The 18,072-nt window shown below is 39.1% G+C and overlaps 1 protein-coding gene across 1 annotated transcript in view; it reads left to right on the plus strand.

The window, feature by feature from the left end:
- The window catches only part of SMAD5 (SMAD family member 5), a 54,874-nt gene that overhangs the window by 5,492 nt on the left and 31,310 nt on the right, over positions 1 to 18,072 (plus strand). The window contains exons 2-3 of the mRNA XM_008582512.1: positions 12,213 to 12,295; positions 13,648 to 14,216. Coding sequence (XP_008580734.1) covers positions 13,814 to 14,216 — 403 coding nt within the window. The 5' untranslated portion in view covers positions 12,213 to 12,295; positions 13,648 to 13,813. The remainder of the gene's footprint in view (positions 1 to 12,212; positions 12,296 to 13,647; positions 14,217 to 18,072) is intronic.

Here is an 18,072-nt window from a genome sequence, read left to right on the forward strand (position 1 = left end):
CCCTTGTCGCGCAACACACCAGCCAGAGTAATTCTTTAATAATGTAAATCAGAAAATGTGTTCCCATTCTGAGTTCTCCATTAGGTCCACATTTTACTTATAGTAAAAGCTAAAGCCCAAGGCCAGTCTGGCTCTCATCTCTTTGACCCCATTCCTTACTGTTCTGCCCCTTGTTCACTTTATTCTCAGGCTACACTGGTCTTTCAGTTCCTTGAGTGTATTAGGCATGCTCCCACCTCAGAATCTTTGCATTATCTATTGCTTTTGCCTGTATGGTTTCCACCAGATATCTGCCTGGCTCATTCTCTTAGTTCCTTAAAATTCTAACTTAGTTGACACCTTCTCAGTGAGGACCAGTCCAACCCCCTTGTTTAAAATTACATTTCTCCCCCAGTACTCCCCATCTAACTTCCCCTGCTTTGTAATTTTCTTCATAGCACTTTTCACCTAATAAACATAATATATCATTTATTATATTTTGTCTGCCTCCCTCCACTGGAATGTAAGCTACATGAGGACAGGGGTTTTGGTCCCCTTCATTCACTTTTTATTCCCAGCTCCTAGAATGCTATCTCAATAAATATTCTTTTGAATGAATTACTTGAATTAATAAGTTATTTCAATATTCATGGTACTGTTTCTTAAAGATTACATTCTAGTGGGAGAGACAAAAATCAAGTAAACAAATTATTCCAAACTGGTTAATACAGTGAAGAAGTGAACCTAGTATTAGATTAGAGATTGGAGAAAACCTACTTTATATAGGGTATGGAGTGATCAGGGAATGTCTCTGGGATGGTAGCTAAAGCTGAGATCTGAATGGTGAGAGAGCTAGAAATTAGTGGTTGGGGCTTGAGGAAAGTGGTACAGGCAGAAAATGACATTTGTAAAATCTGAAGTGAAAAAGACATTCCAGTACAGGAAGATAAATGATTTTGAAGAATGAATTTTCACTAATACTTATTGGGAGCAGGATTAATGTTTCCAGAGTTTTATTTCATTGTTTTGAAGAGCAATATCTTATTTGTAGTAAGAGGACACACTATTAAACATGTTAGATTCCTATATTAGATGTCTTTCCTCTGTGTTCTGTTAATACCTGAGACCTTCTCTGATCCCAGTACTGTTTGCATTTTTGTTATCCCCAGTGCTCACTCATAGATTATACCTTTGTATGGGACTTAGAAAAAGGCACCCTTAGTTACTCTTTCACCCTTTATGCAGTGAATAAACTGCATAATCTACATCAAAGTCCTGATGAATCCCTGCATAATGTCTGTTACATAGTAGGTGCTCAGTAAATGTTTAATGATCCATGACTATTTATAGCTGCTATTTCAGTTAATGCACATGTACTTTCATGTAAGCATACTGTATGATAGTCTTTTCTGTTTTCCTGTTGACTTACCTAGAGTTCTATAGTTATGGAAGTATTTGCCTCAATTTCTGATTGATTTTCCTTAAATTAATTTCAACCTCTAAATTTCTATAACCCTACATATATTGCAGAGAATTTTTTTGAAATAGGAATGTCTCTTGATAATGCAAATCCTCTCTTTAGTAAGGATTTTAATATGGCTGAGGCACAGCTCCACTTTGGTTTTAAAACCTGTTTTTCCCCTATCTGTACAAGAAGTAGATTTACTTTTAAAAGTACAGAATTGTATGAAGCAGAAAGTGAAAAGTGTTCCTAACTCCACCTCCAGAGCTAATGTTCTTTCACAAACTGTATACACATTTTCTTTAATTCATTAAACAAATATTTATTGAGCATATGTATCACTAGGCTTAAGGTGATGAGTGAAAACAGATATGGCTCTTCTTGTGAGGCAAGATTGGACAGATAAGTGTAAAAATATAGGTATAGTGAGTGCTACAGAGTAGAGGTATGTGATGCAGTAAGTATATAATAGGTGGATTTCACCTAAAATGGATGGTCTGGGATGGTCCTTCTTCCCTGAAGAAGGGCTGCTTGGGCCGAAAGAGAAGTAAAGGGTGTGTGCGTGTGTCTGTGTGTGTGTGTGTGTGTGTGTGTGTGTGTGTTTTGTAATGTGTAGATTCACACAGTATTTCTTAATTCATAAGGTTTTCATTTATGGCCGAGGTACCAATACATAGCTTTAGATTTCAGAGTGGTGATCTGTGTTGTTCAATCAATAGTTGTAATTTTTCAGAATTTCAGGGAACCTAACACACACACAGATTTTTAAGTCTTATTGTTATCCTGGTTTTGTTTCTAGCTCTGACGTCAGTGCTCCAAGAAATGACAAAATACATCAATAAAAGTGTATTAGCAAATCAGGTCTCCATAAACCGGAGGTAAACTATAAAAGGCCACCATAATAGCAGATAGTGCGTTTGTTCATAGTTGTTAAGTCCATACAGTTTTCGATGTAAGAAGTAGCACATATTCCTGTTTGCTCAATTCCTGGACATTTGCGCTTGCTACACATTTTTTTTTTACTCTTTTAATGCCCTCTCTCTTTTGGCTATCATGGAAATAAATCTAGGGTAAAACTAAGTGGTATGCTAAGCGGCATATGAAGCTCGTTATAGCACCTTCTTTTTTCCCCCCATTACTCTTTTAAGTCTGAGTTCATAGCATGGAGTATTCCTTGCATATAGTAGACACCCAATACAATTTGAATAAATCAATTATTTACTGTCACAGATTCAACTTTCAGTTCTATTCATATGAACCTCCAAATGTAATTATTTATTCCTTCTCTTTTGAGCTTTAGTTTTATATCTTCTTGGATGTATGTCAGTGCCCCTTCATTATCACCTTCATACCACAATTTTGGTCTTAACTGTAATTCCTCTTTTTCGGTAAGTGAGGACTTCATTCTTCCAGCTTTTAAACCTTTACCGTTCTAGCTTGCTCTCTGTTTCTATTCTAGTTGGTCACAAAATCCTATTGATTGTTTATTCATAATGTCTCTCAAATCTCTTCCTTTTCTATCTCTACTACAGTTACTACCCTGGTCTGTGTACCATCACCCTGATGTGTGTATTCCTCTCAAAGTTGGCTTACTACCATGTTTTCCATCTACATCCTCTTTGGCCCCCTAGTTAGTCTCTTACTTGGTCATGTACTCTTGCCATTTTTGTCTTCTTGAAATGCCTCTTTGAACATATCTTTCTGCTTAGATAGAATACTACATTGTACATAAGATTACTTCTAGCAGTCTGACTCCTTAGCCTTGTATTCACTGTCTTTTTCTGTTTGGCCTTCATTCTATGATGGTGCCTTTCACTTTTGCTTCACAATTAGCTGCCTCATTTGACTTAGTGATACTTGGTTTTCCTTGTTCTTGTCCTTTCTTATCAAGCAGACTGTAAACTATAGATTGTTTCTATTTGGTGTTCAATATTTTGGTAGTCACTCTCAAAATTCATGTTAAATAATAAGCAGTTATTCCTTAAGGCTTTTGTTCACTTAGTTGCAGATTATTTCTGTTGGGGGGAGCATGGTGTTTGTCTGAGCTAGGTATTTTTGCATACTTGCTATGCTGTCCCTTTTTTGTCTGTTACTGGCCACTTGCAGTAGGTTAATTCCATCTTAAGCTTTCTTATTCACAAGTACTTAATCTTTTTACTTTTTTCTTCTCCCACTTTCCAGTTCCATTGGTGTAATTCCTCTTCTTTTCTGTTCCATTTATGGTCTCCTAAATAGATCTGAGTTTGGGGGGCCAGCCTGTGCCTCACTTAGGAGAGTGTGGTGCTGATAACGCCAAGGCCACGGGTTTGGATATCTATATAGGGATGGCTGGGTAACTCATGTGGGAGAGCGTGGTGATGACAACACCAAGTCAAGGGTTAAGATCCTCTTGCTGGTTATCTTTAAAAAAAAAAAAAAAAAAAAAAAAAAATCTGAGTTTGAAAGTGTTTGATCACTCAGATTTAATTATATTCATTCATACTGCAGTATTGATGAAAATTGGCAGACACACTTAGTATAGATTATACTGTGTGTTTTCTAATAGGAATTTAGGTTTTGGGGAATTCTCTGGTTTTAAGCTAAAAGTAGAAATTCTCTGAAGGTGTCTTGTATCTCTGATTATGCTATTGAAATAAGACTTTAACATTTATAAATAATTGTTTGGAAATAGCTTCTTATGGAAGTTTATAGCAAAAGAACATAACTTGATGATTTAAGTTCCTTGAAGCCTACCAATTTTTTGGTTTTCTTAGGAACTTAGGTATATCACCTTTTAAAAATAATAACAAATATATATTATTCCCAGTGGTGTACCTTAGAATAAGTTTGTTAGATGGTCCAGGGTGAGAATGGCAGAGGGGAAAATAGAACCTGCTTGGAAGTCAGGTTTTTATCTAGGGCATTGTCTTATATATGTGGGCTGTCAAAGGCATCTTCCCTTTGACTTAGTAGAGAACTCAGAGGTAAGCAAGCCCTGGAGCACCTGAAAGTACCAAAGAGGCAAATTATATACTCTATGATAATTGAGTTCTTTTTGATGAGGAAGGAAAGTTCATTCTCATTAGGTAGTTTATACATCATTAGATTGTAGCCAGACTTCTCCAAAACCAACACTGAGGAATGTAGGAGAAGCTATGAGGAATGAAGAAAGCGGAGGCAAAAAAAAAAAGAGTCAAAGGAATGAGAACAAAAGAGGGGAAGAACAACAGATACTGATGGAAAGTGATGGGGACCATCAGAAAAGACTTTGGGAGAGAAGAAAAGAAAAAACTGCCATATTTTTTCTAAGATGTGCATTTTTTTTTCACCTTGTAACATCTCTAAAGTTGGCATGTCTTACAATCAATGGCATCTGAGTATTGCTTTTGGCCAGATGGCAGTTTTGATGTTGTCCTTATTATGTGAATTGCTCTGCATTTGCTGTTTCTATTTCTGTCATTTTAGTCTTGTCATGGGCATTGTTGTAACTTTTTATGTTGATTAATTGCCAATTAAAATATTTTCCTAGTTGTTATTTGCAAATCTTCATTTACACCCTCTGGGAAGGTCAAGCAAGCACCACTATCAAAATTTGCAGGATGGATGTCAGTAACTTCAAACACCATCCTGGAGCACTCTTTTTTTAAAAAAAATTTTTAAATAATATTTTTTTACATTCCAAGATGTTGCAGAGCAGTTGGGGGGGGAGGGGGAGAGAAGAAGGGGGAAGGAAATAGAGTAGGAAAAGGAGAAAGGAAGGGGGGGCGTAGTTGAGGCCCATGTCACACCCCTCGTTCTTGCGGGGGAGACCAGGGGGCTTCCAGCAGTGGCTCAGTCATTGCTGGGCTAGATGCAGATGTCAGGGGAGTGTGGTTGAAGCCCTTGGTCCCCTGCCACCCTGGCTCGGGAGCCTGGGGTGCTTTCTTTGGCAGCTCGGTGGTCATCACTGGGCTGGTTGAGGGTGGTGGTGGGTCATGGCTGAGGCCCACAGCTCTTCCCCCTCCCTGGCTTGAGAGCCCAATGGACTTCCGGTCCTTTTAGGTTTTATAGGTGATGTGAGACCTTTACTAGTTAATATCAAACTTTGTCTCCGATCTGTGGGTATTTTCTTTTTCTTTTGGTTCTATGTTGAATTATTCGCTGTTCCCACCACTTAAACCCTGCCCTGGAACTAATTTGTTGTCCATTGCTTACTTCTAAAATGGGGAAACTTCCTGTGGGGACCAGCACTTGAGCACTGTGGTTGAGCTAAATTAAATTACTGCTTTGCTGCTGATTCCCTGGGGAAAGCTTTTTGTGCAGCTCAGGCTTTCATGGTTGATCTTATATGTACTTCTAGGTCTTGTGAGGTGCGGTACACCTGGGTTGGGTGGAAACTCTGGTCTGAGGCTAAGACTTTTCAGCAAACTGCACACCCTCCAGGTCTATACTCCTGACCAGTCTCCACTCAATGGTCCTGCGCTGATTGGAAGGCAGATCAGCTGTCCATGCTGTGCCACAATGTTCTCCTGGTGGGCCCATCTCCCCCACCACACCTGCACTCCAAACACTTCCCATGGGATGGGCTGGGCCGTGCACCCATCCCTTGCAGTGACTCACTGGCCTCTGAGTAGCTCCTTTTTTCAGTTGTCTGTGGCTCCTTGCTCCTATGTGGGTCCACAGGAACCCTGGCCTGAGGGCTACCAAGGCTCTCTTCTCCCCTGCCGCGTCCAAGCAACTTCATAACGAAGGGCAGAAAGCTGTGGCTTTTGCCAGCTCTTGCTCTGTGTGCTCACCAGCTCCAGCCTTGAAGTGGCCGGGGCTTGAAATGGTGGGAGCTGTCCTTTCTTTCTCTCATTGTGGCTTCTCCTGCTCTCATGAACTCCATAGGTCTCCTCCCGCAACTTGACTGTCGTTGCTTTTTAATAGTTATAAATTTGTTGATTTGTGTGAGAGAGTGACACTAGGGACTGTCTACTCCGCCATCTTGACCAGAAGCCCCTGGAGCACTCTTTAGAACTACAGTTTTATGGCAGGACTATATTGTGAAGAAAAATTTTAAGTGATAAGAAAGCATTGTGTGGTAGTTTAATCTGCAGTTTTTTCTTTCTTTATGGTTCATAAAATAATCATGTCTCTTAAAGTAGATGGCTTTGTATTTTGTTGAAGTAAAGTAACCCAGCTGTATATTTAAAATCCCCTCCTGATACTCCATAGGGCTTCCTATACGAGACAGGCTGTTGTAACCACGAGGCACCATGGCCGTGTAGCTTGAGCCTGTGATCTTAACAAAGGACTACAGAAAGTGTGTGTGTTTGAGTGTGTGTATGTTTTCTGACATTTGAAAAGAAAATTGAAGATTCAAAACTTTAAGATGGGCCAGCCCGGTGGCGCACTGGGTGGTGCGCCGCTTGGGAAGCGCGGCGGCGCTCCCGTCCGAGGGTTCGGATCCCACGTACAGACCGGCTCCCGCTCACTGGCTGAGCGAGGCGCGGGAGCAACGCCGAGGCTTGCGATCCCGTCGCCGGTCCCCGGTCTGGTACGGGGGCAACACTGAGGGTTGCGATCCGTTGCCGGACACGGAAAAAAGACAAAAAGACAAAAAGACAAAAAAAAAAAAAAAAAAACTTTAAGATGTTTGTAACACTTCAAAAACCATGTGTAGCCAGAAATGCACATATTTAATGTGGAATGTTCTCTTAAGTATCTCGAGTGCCCTGAACAGGGCAGCTATGGGACATATTCAGTAAATCCTGGTGATGATTAAAAAATACATGTACAGGGCTGGCCCGGTGGCACACTGGAGAGTGCGCTGCTTGGGAGTGTGGCGGTGGCGCTCCTGCCGAGGGTTCGGATCCCATGTGGAGACCGGTTCCCGATCACTGGCTGAGCGTGGTGCGGGCGCAACACCAAGGGTTGCGATCCCGTTGCCGGTCCCTGGTACGGGCGCGACACAGAGGGTTGCGATCCTGTTACCGGTCAGTAAAAAAAAGACAAAAAGGAAAAAAAAAAAGATACATGTACAACTAAAAAATTCTCAGCCTGATATCAAAAATGTTTGTGATTGTTACAGCAATAATAACTACAGTTCCCGTTTACTGAGTATTGCACTAGGCACTGAGTTAAATGTTTACCTCATTTAATTCTTACATCTCTTTAGGGCCGTGGTATGATTATACAAAGTGAGAAAAATGGAGATTTTTTGTTTTGTGATTGTAACCCTTGGCTTGCTGTCGCCCGCACCCTGCTCAGCCAGTGAGTGCACCGGCCATTCCTATATAGGATCCGAACCCGCGGTCTCGGGGTCCCAGCGCCACACTCTCCCGAGTGAGCCACAGGGTCGGCCTGAAAAATGGAGATTTTAAGTGTAAGTGTTAGATTCAGAATCTGAACCTGCATTCATTAGACTTCAAATCTGGTGATTTTATGTGTTATAATACATATGTTAATATCCCCGTGTGGATTAGCTTTATTGTATATTTCTAGCCAGTTCTATCGTTCCAGCCAGTTCTGTTGTTCCAGCAAACTGATCTGTAATACTTCCTCATCCTGATAGGTAAACATTAACATTTATGCCCAAGATATAGCTACTTCATGCTTTATGTCTCCCTTCACCCTCCTTCCCAAAGGCCATCCCCTGAATTCCTTTTAGCACCCTTTATACCCTTAGGGTGTCTCCTCTCTCCAATTTTGTATTGTAGGTAGGTATGGACACATTTTAGTTCTATTAATTTGTAATTCTTTAGAGTTAAGGTCTGGATCTGAGTTATTTCAGTCCTTTAGTATCTAGCTTAGTGTCTTGCCCTTTGCAGGCACTCAATTATTATGTGTTGTGTAAATAAGGCTGTAAGACTGAGATTAAGTTTAGCTCTGGTTGTATTTTTGCTTTAGTTGACCCTGAAAGCATTGTAGAAAGGTAGAGGGAGTACAGAGGACCAAAATTTAACTGTCCGGTAATCTGTAACTTATAAAGACTGTTGCAGTTGCTGAGCATAGCCTTTTGGGACTTTCTCTATTATTAGGATAAGTTTAGAGATAATGAGATAATGTAGAAGAGTATTATGTACTGTTATGTATACAAGAGCTGATCGAATTGAAGATGGGCATTCTCAGTGTTTCTAAACTTGTTTTATTTAGGGAAAGGCAAAGAGGACATGAAAAATTCAATCAACTTTTCGATAAGAGACTCATAAAATGAAACTATTTGGTTTCTGGAAAACCTAAAAATACTCTTACTTTCAAGGGTATTGCAAATTCACTTGTGGCTCGGGTAGCATTTGCTAATATATGCAAATCAGAGAAAGTTTGGTATCTTATTCCATTTTTTATATACATAATAAATTTTTTCATAACCAAGGACTTATGAGGACAGTAAAATGTATCTATTGCTGTTTGTCAGCCTCTGTGATACTCTTGTTTCAACTTGTGGGCCAAGGTGTTATTTTTATTTTTATTTTTTAATTTATTTTTTATTGGAACATAACCGATTGTATGTATCTGTGGGGTACAGCATTGACTATCAATACCTGTGTGCAATATGTGATGTTCAAATCAGAATAATTAGTATATTCATTATTATACAATGTAATAGATTTTTGTGGCCCTTTACGAATTTTTCCCTTTCACCCTCTTCCCCTTTCTCTTCTCCTTTCCCACCACTGGTACCCTCAGTTCTGTTCTCTCCTTTTGGAAGTTCAATGTATTATTATGATTGTTGTGTCTTTCTTTTTTTATTTATTTGTTTATTTTTATTTTAGCTCCCACTTGTAAGTGAGGATGTGTAGTATTTCTCTTTCTGTGCCTGGCTTATTTCACTTAACATAATTTTCTCTACGTTTATCCATGTTGCTGCGAATGGCACTATTTCATTCTTTTTTATGGCAGAGTAGTATACCAAGTTTTCCTTATCTGGTCATCTGATGATGGACATTTAAGTTGCTTCCAACTCTTGGCTATTGTAAATGGAGCTGCGATAAACATGGGAGTGCAGGTATCTCTTTGACATGATGATTTCCATTACTTTAGGTATATACTCAGCAGTGGGATTGCTGGATCATATGGCAATTCTATCTGTAGTTGTTTGAGGAATCTCCATACTGTTTTCCATAATGGGTTTACCAATTGACAGTCCCACTAACAGTGTAGGAGGGTTCCCCTTTCTTCGCATCCTTGCCAGCATTTGTTTTTCTGTCTTTTTGGTAATAGCCAGTCTAACTGGAGTGAGATGATATCTCAATGTGTGTTTGATTTGCATTTCCCTGATGCTGAGTGATTTTGGGCATTTTTTCATGTGTCTGCTGGCCATTCTTATATCTTCCTTTGAAAAATGCCTTTCCAGCTCCTTTGCCCATTTTTAAATTGGGTTATTTCTTTTTTTACTGTTAAGTTGTTTGAGTTCCTTGTGTATTCTGGATATGAATCCTTTGTTGGATGCATAGTTTGCAGGTATTTTCTCCCACTCTGTAGGTTGTCTTTTTGCTCTGTTAATTGTTTCTTTTGCTATGCAGAAGCTTTTTAGTTTGATATAACCAAGGTATTTTGAACATGATATATTATACAGAAATGCTTATAGGAGAAAATGGATACATTATATAGGTATATAATTTCAGTTTAACATTTTAATTTTTATTATAGATAGTTTCATTAATTTAGAAGCCTAGATGTTGGGCCGGCCCGGTGGCGCACTGCTACAGTGCGCCGCTTGGGAGCGCAGTGGTGCTCCCGCCGAGGGTTCGGATCCCACATACAGACCGGTTCCCGCTCACTGGCTGAGCGAGGTGTGGGCGCAGCACCGAGGGTTGCGATCCCGTTGCCGGTCCCGGTCCGGTACGGGTGCGACACTGAGGGTTGCCATCTGTTGCCGGACACGAAAAAAGACAAAAAGGAAAAAAAAAAAAAAAGAAGCCTAGATGTTAAATATTAAGGGAGAGGATGAGTGGAAATCTGGTCGGGCCATTAAAAACATTTAATTGGAGTGAGGGGGAGGGCACATGCTTATTGTGTTAAGTGGAAAATGCAGAATACTAAGTAGTTATTATGGTATATTCTCAATCATTGGTGGTGGTAGGAAAGTCTGTATATATACACATATGCAAGGAAGTCTGTATATATACACAAATGTGTAAGGAAGTAATTATGCTAAATGTTAATGATGTGATTATAGATGTGTATATTTTATAGTTAGAAAAAACATTTTTAAAAAAGTACTGCATTGTCTCATTTCTGAAATAATTAGAACAGGGTCAGGGGATAGAGAATGATGTGGGAGTGGGATATGTGCTATTTTAGGTAAGTGGTCAGGGAATTCCTTTTTCGGTAAGTGACTTGAGCAACTGAATTGAGAGGGTAACCTATGGTAAAATCTGGGTGAAGAGAATTCCAGGTGAGGGAACTTGAAGTACAAAGAACTTAAATACTTTGGAATACTTGAGAAATGGAAAGAAGTCAAGTGTGGTTAAGTACCGTTTGCTAGGAGAATGATTAAGAAATGAGTTTGGAGGAGAAGCCAAGAGCCAGAACATGTAGATCCTATAAAGTAGTGTTAAGGAGTTTGGTTTTGAGTGTAATGGGAAGACACCAGATGACTTTTGAGCAGGGGAATGAAATAATTGTAAGATTACTTCTGTACTGGTATTTTGTGCAGTAGAAAAGAATGTGGAAGCTCTTTCTATATTAATATGAAGTATCCAACCAACTGAATTTTCACAAACTCAACTTTCCCATGTAACCACCCAGAGCAAGAATCAGAACTCTACCAGAACAGCAGAAGCCCCTCAGGTTTCCTTCTAGTTACTAATCCCATCTTTCCCTTCAAAGGGTAACCACCATCCTAGCATAAGTTTCACTTGGTTTTTGTACCAGCTACTGTTTTTATTTTAGCATTGTGCAAGTGATGGTTTAATAAATACCCTTTGTTAAAAGGTTAAAACTATACAGAATTATGTAGAACAAATCTTGCAGGACCCCTTTCTTCTGCCTCTCCTCCATTCCATGCCTCTCCTTAGAGGTGAGCACAATGGGTAATGTAGTATGTAGCACTTGTTCTCTGTGTTTACACACATAAATAACTTTTCCTTTTTTTCATGTTATTGTGAAATGATATGGTTAGTACTTAATAATGATGATAATGATGATTAGTAGTTAACATTTATTAAGTACTTTCTGTACACTCTGCACAGTTCTAAATGATTTATCTGTAACTTATTCCTACTTTATAGATGAGGAAACAGACATAGAGGTAAATGACCTTGCCCAAAGTTACAGTATCCACCTTATTCTTTTTAATGGCTGCATAGGGTTCTTCTATCATATGTAAGCCCTTTTTATCACAGTTAATTGTATTGTTTCTGTACTTACTGCTAAATTTAGAATGAAGTGTGTATTCTGAATTCTGGTCTTCAAGCTCCTCTACTTTTCCTCCTTCATCCTCGGCTTATCTCTTCATACTCTCTTCAGGGAGTGTGTGAGCACACACTCTCAGCACATGCACTGCCCTGTCCAGTGCCCATTTTATTCCAGTATTCCTGAATAAGATCTCAGTCAGCCAGGCCTGTCTCTTCTCTATCCTAGGAAAATATTCTGTTCTTGTCTACCTACATATTTTTTTGTCTCTTTACCTTTGAGATTTTCCTTCTCATCTCACACAACCAAACTATGCCTTTACTGTCTGACCCAGATGGATTTTACCCTACATCCTTGAAGTACCTAGAACTGAAGTGGGCCCTTTTTACAGTTTGTTTAGCATATAGCAAGCACTTTATACTCTGACTTGTTTCTGAAAAAACACACTTTCATTCTCGTTATATTTCTCTAGTTTAATGTAACCAGTTTTGCTTGCCTGGCAAAGATCATCCTACATAGGGCCGGAGAAGGCAAGACAAGGCACGATACCCCCAGGTAAGGCGTATATCTTCCTTTCATGCATGCTTCCCCCATGTTTCCAGCATAGCAGACAGGATAGCCAGCACTCAGAATAATGCCTGGCACCTAGTAGGCCTTCAGTAAGTATATCTTGAGTGAATGAATCTGTTGGCTTTTTAGATGAAACCTATTTGGTGTAACATTTTTCCTTTTAAAGCCCCATCATGGCTGTTCACAATACATGGCACATTATAAGTAATCAAGGATTATTTGTTGAGTTTAACTCAGTTTCACTTTACTTTGTGTTTACCTGAGTTTTAACAGGGCATTTGTGTTCTCTTCTGGGAAGGTGCACCCTAATCCAGAATAGTCCTGATGCTAGAATTGTCAAAGGCAAAGTTACAGCATTATTTGGCTATTTTAGGCACAAGAAAGAAACCATCTTTGGTTACTGATATCCTTTTTCCAAACATTATTCTTGCAATTTCATTAGCTGCTCATTATCTGTACTTGGCAGTGTAGCGATCTACAGGGGATCTTACCCACTCTTATCAGTGGACTAACACTGCACATCCCTTCCTCTTGTCATCATCACCAAGAGCTTCTTAATGGTGTGGAACGGTAGTTTGCCTGGAGCAGGTTCCTTAACTAATAGGCTTAAAGTATTACAGAAGCCAACAGATATTATACAGTGATAAGCTGACCTTTTTTGGGTTAAATTATTAATTTTCTTTAAACCTATTCAGCATTCTTAGTTTTAAAAATAGATACTTGCCACTTGTCTAGCAGTTATATGTGTTATGATTTATTTGAGGGTTTGGTACATCTTATGACAACCTTTAATACAATTTGCATCCAATAATGTGACTTGAGTAGTAGCATGGCTTTTGCCCAAATCTTACATGTCTATGGAAAATTTTAAAAGAGAATAATAATAATCTTTGGGAAGAGCTAGATTTCTTTTAAAGCTTTTGTTTAGATCAGGACATATCAAGTTCAAAATTGACATAGCATGTAAATGGATTTCAATGAAGAAAAGTACTTCAGAATCAAATCTCGGAAGACTATTTTAGGGCTTAGTGGCCTGACCAAAAGAAGTAAAGTCCAGAGGCTTTTTTTTTTTTTTTTGATAATAGAGAACGTAGAACAGCTTGTTTTTGCTTTTGGTTATCATTTGGCATTGCTAGTGAATTATTTGTTCATGTTAAGGAGGAAGTGAGTGGTTACAGAACTTTCAGAGAAAATATCTTTAGAGACTTCTGTTTTTTGTTTTACTTTGTAATACTTTTCTGCTCTTATTTAAAAATAACATGCTTTTCAATTACTTGATCTAAATGTATGTAAGTTGAATTGATTTAAATTAAGACCCTTTTTCCCTTTTTCTACAGAACTTGAACCAATGAAAGAAGCATATGGTACTTCTGAAGATAAATGTTACTTCTCCTTTTTAAATCAGAACTGCTTAGGACCTGTATATGACTTTTCAGCTGGGATCTGTCCTTTCAGTAGCTTCTGACTTTGAGTTACAGGAAGGTCTCTGAAGATTTGTATCAAATGACGTCAATGGCCAGCTTGTTTTCTTTTACTAGTCCAGCAGTAAAACGATTGTTGGGCTGGAAGCAAGGTGATGAGGAGGAGAAATGGGCAGAAAAGGCAGTCGATGCTTTGGTGAAAAAGCTAAAAAAGAAAAAGGGTGCCATGGAGGAACTGGAGAAAGCCTTGAGCAGTCCAGGACAGCCGAGCAAATGTGTTACTATTCCCAGATCTTTAGATGGACGCCTGCAAGTTTCTCACAGAAAAGGCTTACCCCACGTTATATATTGTCGTGTTTGGCGCTGGCCTGATTTACAGAGTCATCATGAGCTAAAGCCATTGGATATTTGTGAATTTCCTTTTGGATCTAAGCAAAAAGAAGTTTGTATCAATCCATACCACTATAAGAGAGTGGAGAGTCCAGGTAGGTTTTACTCTGAGAAGAATTAAAATAAATTTTCTCTCTTCCTAATTTGCATGTAACTAAATTTAGTAATTAAAATGTTATGTTAGCTTTGTGTTTCCTTCTTAAAGGTTTTAATCTTAGAAGGAATATTGGATTTTGAATTTAGTGTTTTGTTGTATAGGTGATATAACACTTAAGTGGCTTATTTTAATTCATTGTTCACTATAAGCATCCACGTATACACTCTGCCTTTCTGGTGAATGACTTGTCTCCATTTTGTCTAAAGCCTAAGCTTCATGTTTGCACTAGATGCTATTCCTTTTTGTCTGTTCAGGAACTTTGTTCCTACAATTATCATCCCTTTCTCCAGCATTATATTTTCCGCTCTCTACCAGACTGTATCTGACAGCATACAAGCATGTCATAATACTGCTCATACTAAATAAAAAAGTTAAAAAAGAATTCCTCTCTTGACCTCATTCACACACCTCCACCCCTGATTTACTGCACTATTTCCTCTGGTCCTATTATTGGATTGTCCTTTATGATCATCTCCACATCTTTATTTCCCATTATTTCTTGTCTCCTTTCTAGTTTTTCTTGCCATCATTTAACTTATCAAGATTACTGTTGACTACTTTCTTACAGACTGAATGGTCATTCTCAGTCTTCATCTTTGAGCATCACAAATTGCACACAGGTACTGATACTCAGTGCTCATCAGTAATTAATATAGCTGATCTCTTTCCCTCCCATTCAAAACTTTTTCTCTGTTTGGCTTCTAAGACACTACACTCTCCTGGTTCTTCTGTATCACTGGCTATTCTTGCTCAGTCTCTTTGCTGGCTTACTCAGTCCTTGGATGTTTTCTTTATCTATATTCTTTCTTTATATGCTCTCTTACTGTACATATCTTAAAATCATCTGTAATCTGATGCTCACATTTTGAGCTCGAGTCAACCTCTCCCTTGAGTTTTAGACTTGTGTATTCACTTTCCTACTTGACATTTCCACTTGAATGTATAATAAACATATCAGATGTAATAAGTCTAAGCAGAACTTTTGATTTTTCCCCATCAAATCAGTTTTTTCTCCAGTTTTCCTCCTGAAGTAAATGGTACCATCATTCATGTAATTGCTTATGCACTAAACCTAGAAGTCATCTTTTATTCTTCTCTCTTCAGTCCTATATTTGAGCTATGAGCAAATGCTGTCTGTTGTACCTTCCAAATATATCTTTTCTTTTTGTTGAAACATAATTGTACATATCTGTGGGGTACAGCGTTGAATATCAGTACCTGTGTGCAATATGTGATGCTCAAATCGTGATAATTAGTATATTCAGCATTACACAATGTAATCATTTTTTGTGGCCCTTTACCAACTTCTTGCTGACACCACTCTTCCCACCTCTGGTGGCCTAAGTTCAGTTCTCTCCTTCAAAATATGTCTTGATACTATATAACCTCTCACCATCTCTAACACCAGTACTTTAGGACAGACCATCATCATCTCACCTTAAGTAGTCTTCTGATTGGCTTCTCTGCCTCTCTTTCCCCATCCTCTTATGTTTTCTACACAGTATCCAGAGTGACCTCTAAAAACTGAATCAAATCATGTCAGTCCCTACTGAAAACACTTTAAAAACTTGCTTTCACAGTTAGATTTCTTCAAGACTCTATATGATCAGTCCTCAGACTTTTTCTATTCCTTGGACTTGGCGTACTCCTGCATCCAGGCTTTAAGTCTTGCTATTTCCTCTACTTCGAGTACTCTCCCCAGAGGATCTTTTCATGGCATGCTTTTTCACCCCATTCAGTTCTTGCTGAAATAGTCCCATCACTAGTTGACTTTATGTTAGATATTTATTTTATTAACTGACTTGAACAAGCCCTTTCTCTGTCTCATTTATTACTACATCCCCAGTGCCTAGAATTATATTGTTACATGGCATTTAGTAGGTGGTGCTCAATAAATATTTTTTGTAATGAGCGAATTGTATAAGCTGAGATCCTAGCTTGGTACATTAATTATCTATTGCTGCATAACAGATTACCACAAACTTAATGGCTTAACACAACACACAGTTATTAACTCACAGTTTCTGTAGGTCGGGAGTTTAGTCACAGCTTAGCTGGGTCCTTTGCAAGGTTGTATTCAAGGTGTTGGTCAGGGCTGAGTCTTTCGGAAGCTCAGTTGGGGAAAGATCTATTTCTAGGCTCACGTGATTGTTGACAGAATGCAGTTCTTTGCAGGCTGTTGGACTCTTGCTGGTTGTCAGCTAGAGACTACCTTAAATTGCTTACCCCATGGCCTTCTTCATAGGTAGTTCACACTCATGGCAACTTCTTTAAAGCCAGTATGGAAGAGAGGGTCTTGCCTTCTTGCAAGAAAGGCATTATATTCTTATGGAATGTAATCACAGACATCCTATCACTTTTGCCATATTCTTGAAGTTAGAAGCAAGTCACAGGTCATACTCCCACACAAGGAGAGGGGATTATCCAAGGGTGTGAATACCCTGAGGTGGGAATCATGGCATCTAACGTAGAGCCCGTCTGCCACACTGGTTTCACATGGAGCTAATACAAGACCAGTGTGGTAAAAAGACTGAAAATAGCATTGAATGTGGAGACTAACAAAAAGAATAGCAGTGGTTGTGCTGTCAGGGAAAGATCAACTTAAGGCTTTAGAGCTGCCTGTTGACATTTGAGGTGATTCTCAATTTCTTATTCAGTCCAAGGAGAGCTGTAGCCTGAAAGAATTGATGAGGGAAGGAAGATGTGAGCATTTAATAGAGAAGTGTAATCTGCAAAACTCCCAAGCTTGGTATTTGCTAGGAATAAGTCTAGAAATTTTGTGCATTCCATCATAGTCCGGGTGTGAGTAATAATCAGCCAGTAGAAATGTCCTGTTTTTTCTCAGCTGTGTTTCATTCCGTAAAAAAGACTGAGGTATAGCTCTGATACTTTTAAATGACTCTGAAAATTCCATGTCTTACTAGTTCAACTACTGGAAAGAGATTATAGAGACCTCTTTTTTGGTCCCAAGTCCAGACATCTTAGGGGAAGGGACAGATTGGCCCAGCTGGATTAACTTGCTTACCCCCTTGATCAAGCAGGTGTTTCACAGGCTGTTATATAGTACCAGTGTTAATAAAGTAGTAGTGGTATGAAGGTGCTTCAAGAAAGAAGTTCATGGAAAAATTGAATTAAAAGATAGTACAAATGTTCCATGAACTTTTTGAACCTTGTAGTGGTGGTGGTGGTAACAGTAATAGCAGTTCTGGACTAGGCACTTTTCTAACCTTATCAGATTATTCTTTCATAGGGTTAAGAAAGGGTACTAACATTTTACAACCCTGTAAATTAACTTTTACGTGTATAGGTAAGAAAACAAAGACTTAAATGGGAAATAACTTATACAAGATCACACAGCTATTATATAGTGGAATGAGAAAGTATTGCAAAAAGATAAAAAAGATGGAAGGATAGTTGGGAAGCAATAACAAACATAAGAAAAATAGAGGGCCAACCTAGGTAGTCCAACGTTTAATTGTCAGTATTGTCTATTGGTTAAGACTGTGGTTCTGGGGCCGGCCCGGTGGCGCACTGGATAGTGCGCCGCTTGGGAAGCGTGGCGGCGCTCCCGCCCGAGGGTTCGGATCCCACATACAGACCGGTTCCTGCTCACTGGCTGAGCGAGGCGCGGGAGCAACACCGAGGGTTGCAGTCCCGTTGCCGGTCCCCAGTCCGGTACGGGGGCAACACTGAGGGTTGCGATCCGTTGCTGGACACGGAAAAAGACAAAAGACAAAAAAAAAACCCCAAAAACTCTTAGAGGTGATAAAAGAGTTCAGCACAGTAGCAGGATA

Source organism: Galeopterus variegatus, unplaced genomic scaffold (assembly GCF_000696425.1).
Source record: "Galeopterus variegatus unplaced genomic scaffold, G_variegatus-3.0.2 Scaffold2656, whole genome shotgun sequence".
Lineage (NCBI taxonomy): Eukaryota > Metazoa > Chordata > Mammalia > Dermoptera > Cynocephalidae > Galeopterus > Galeopterus variegatus.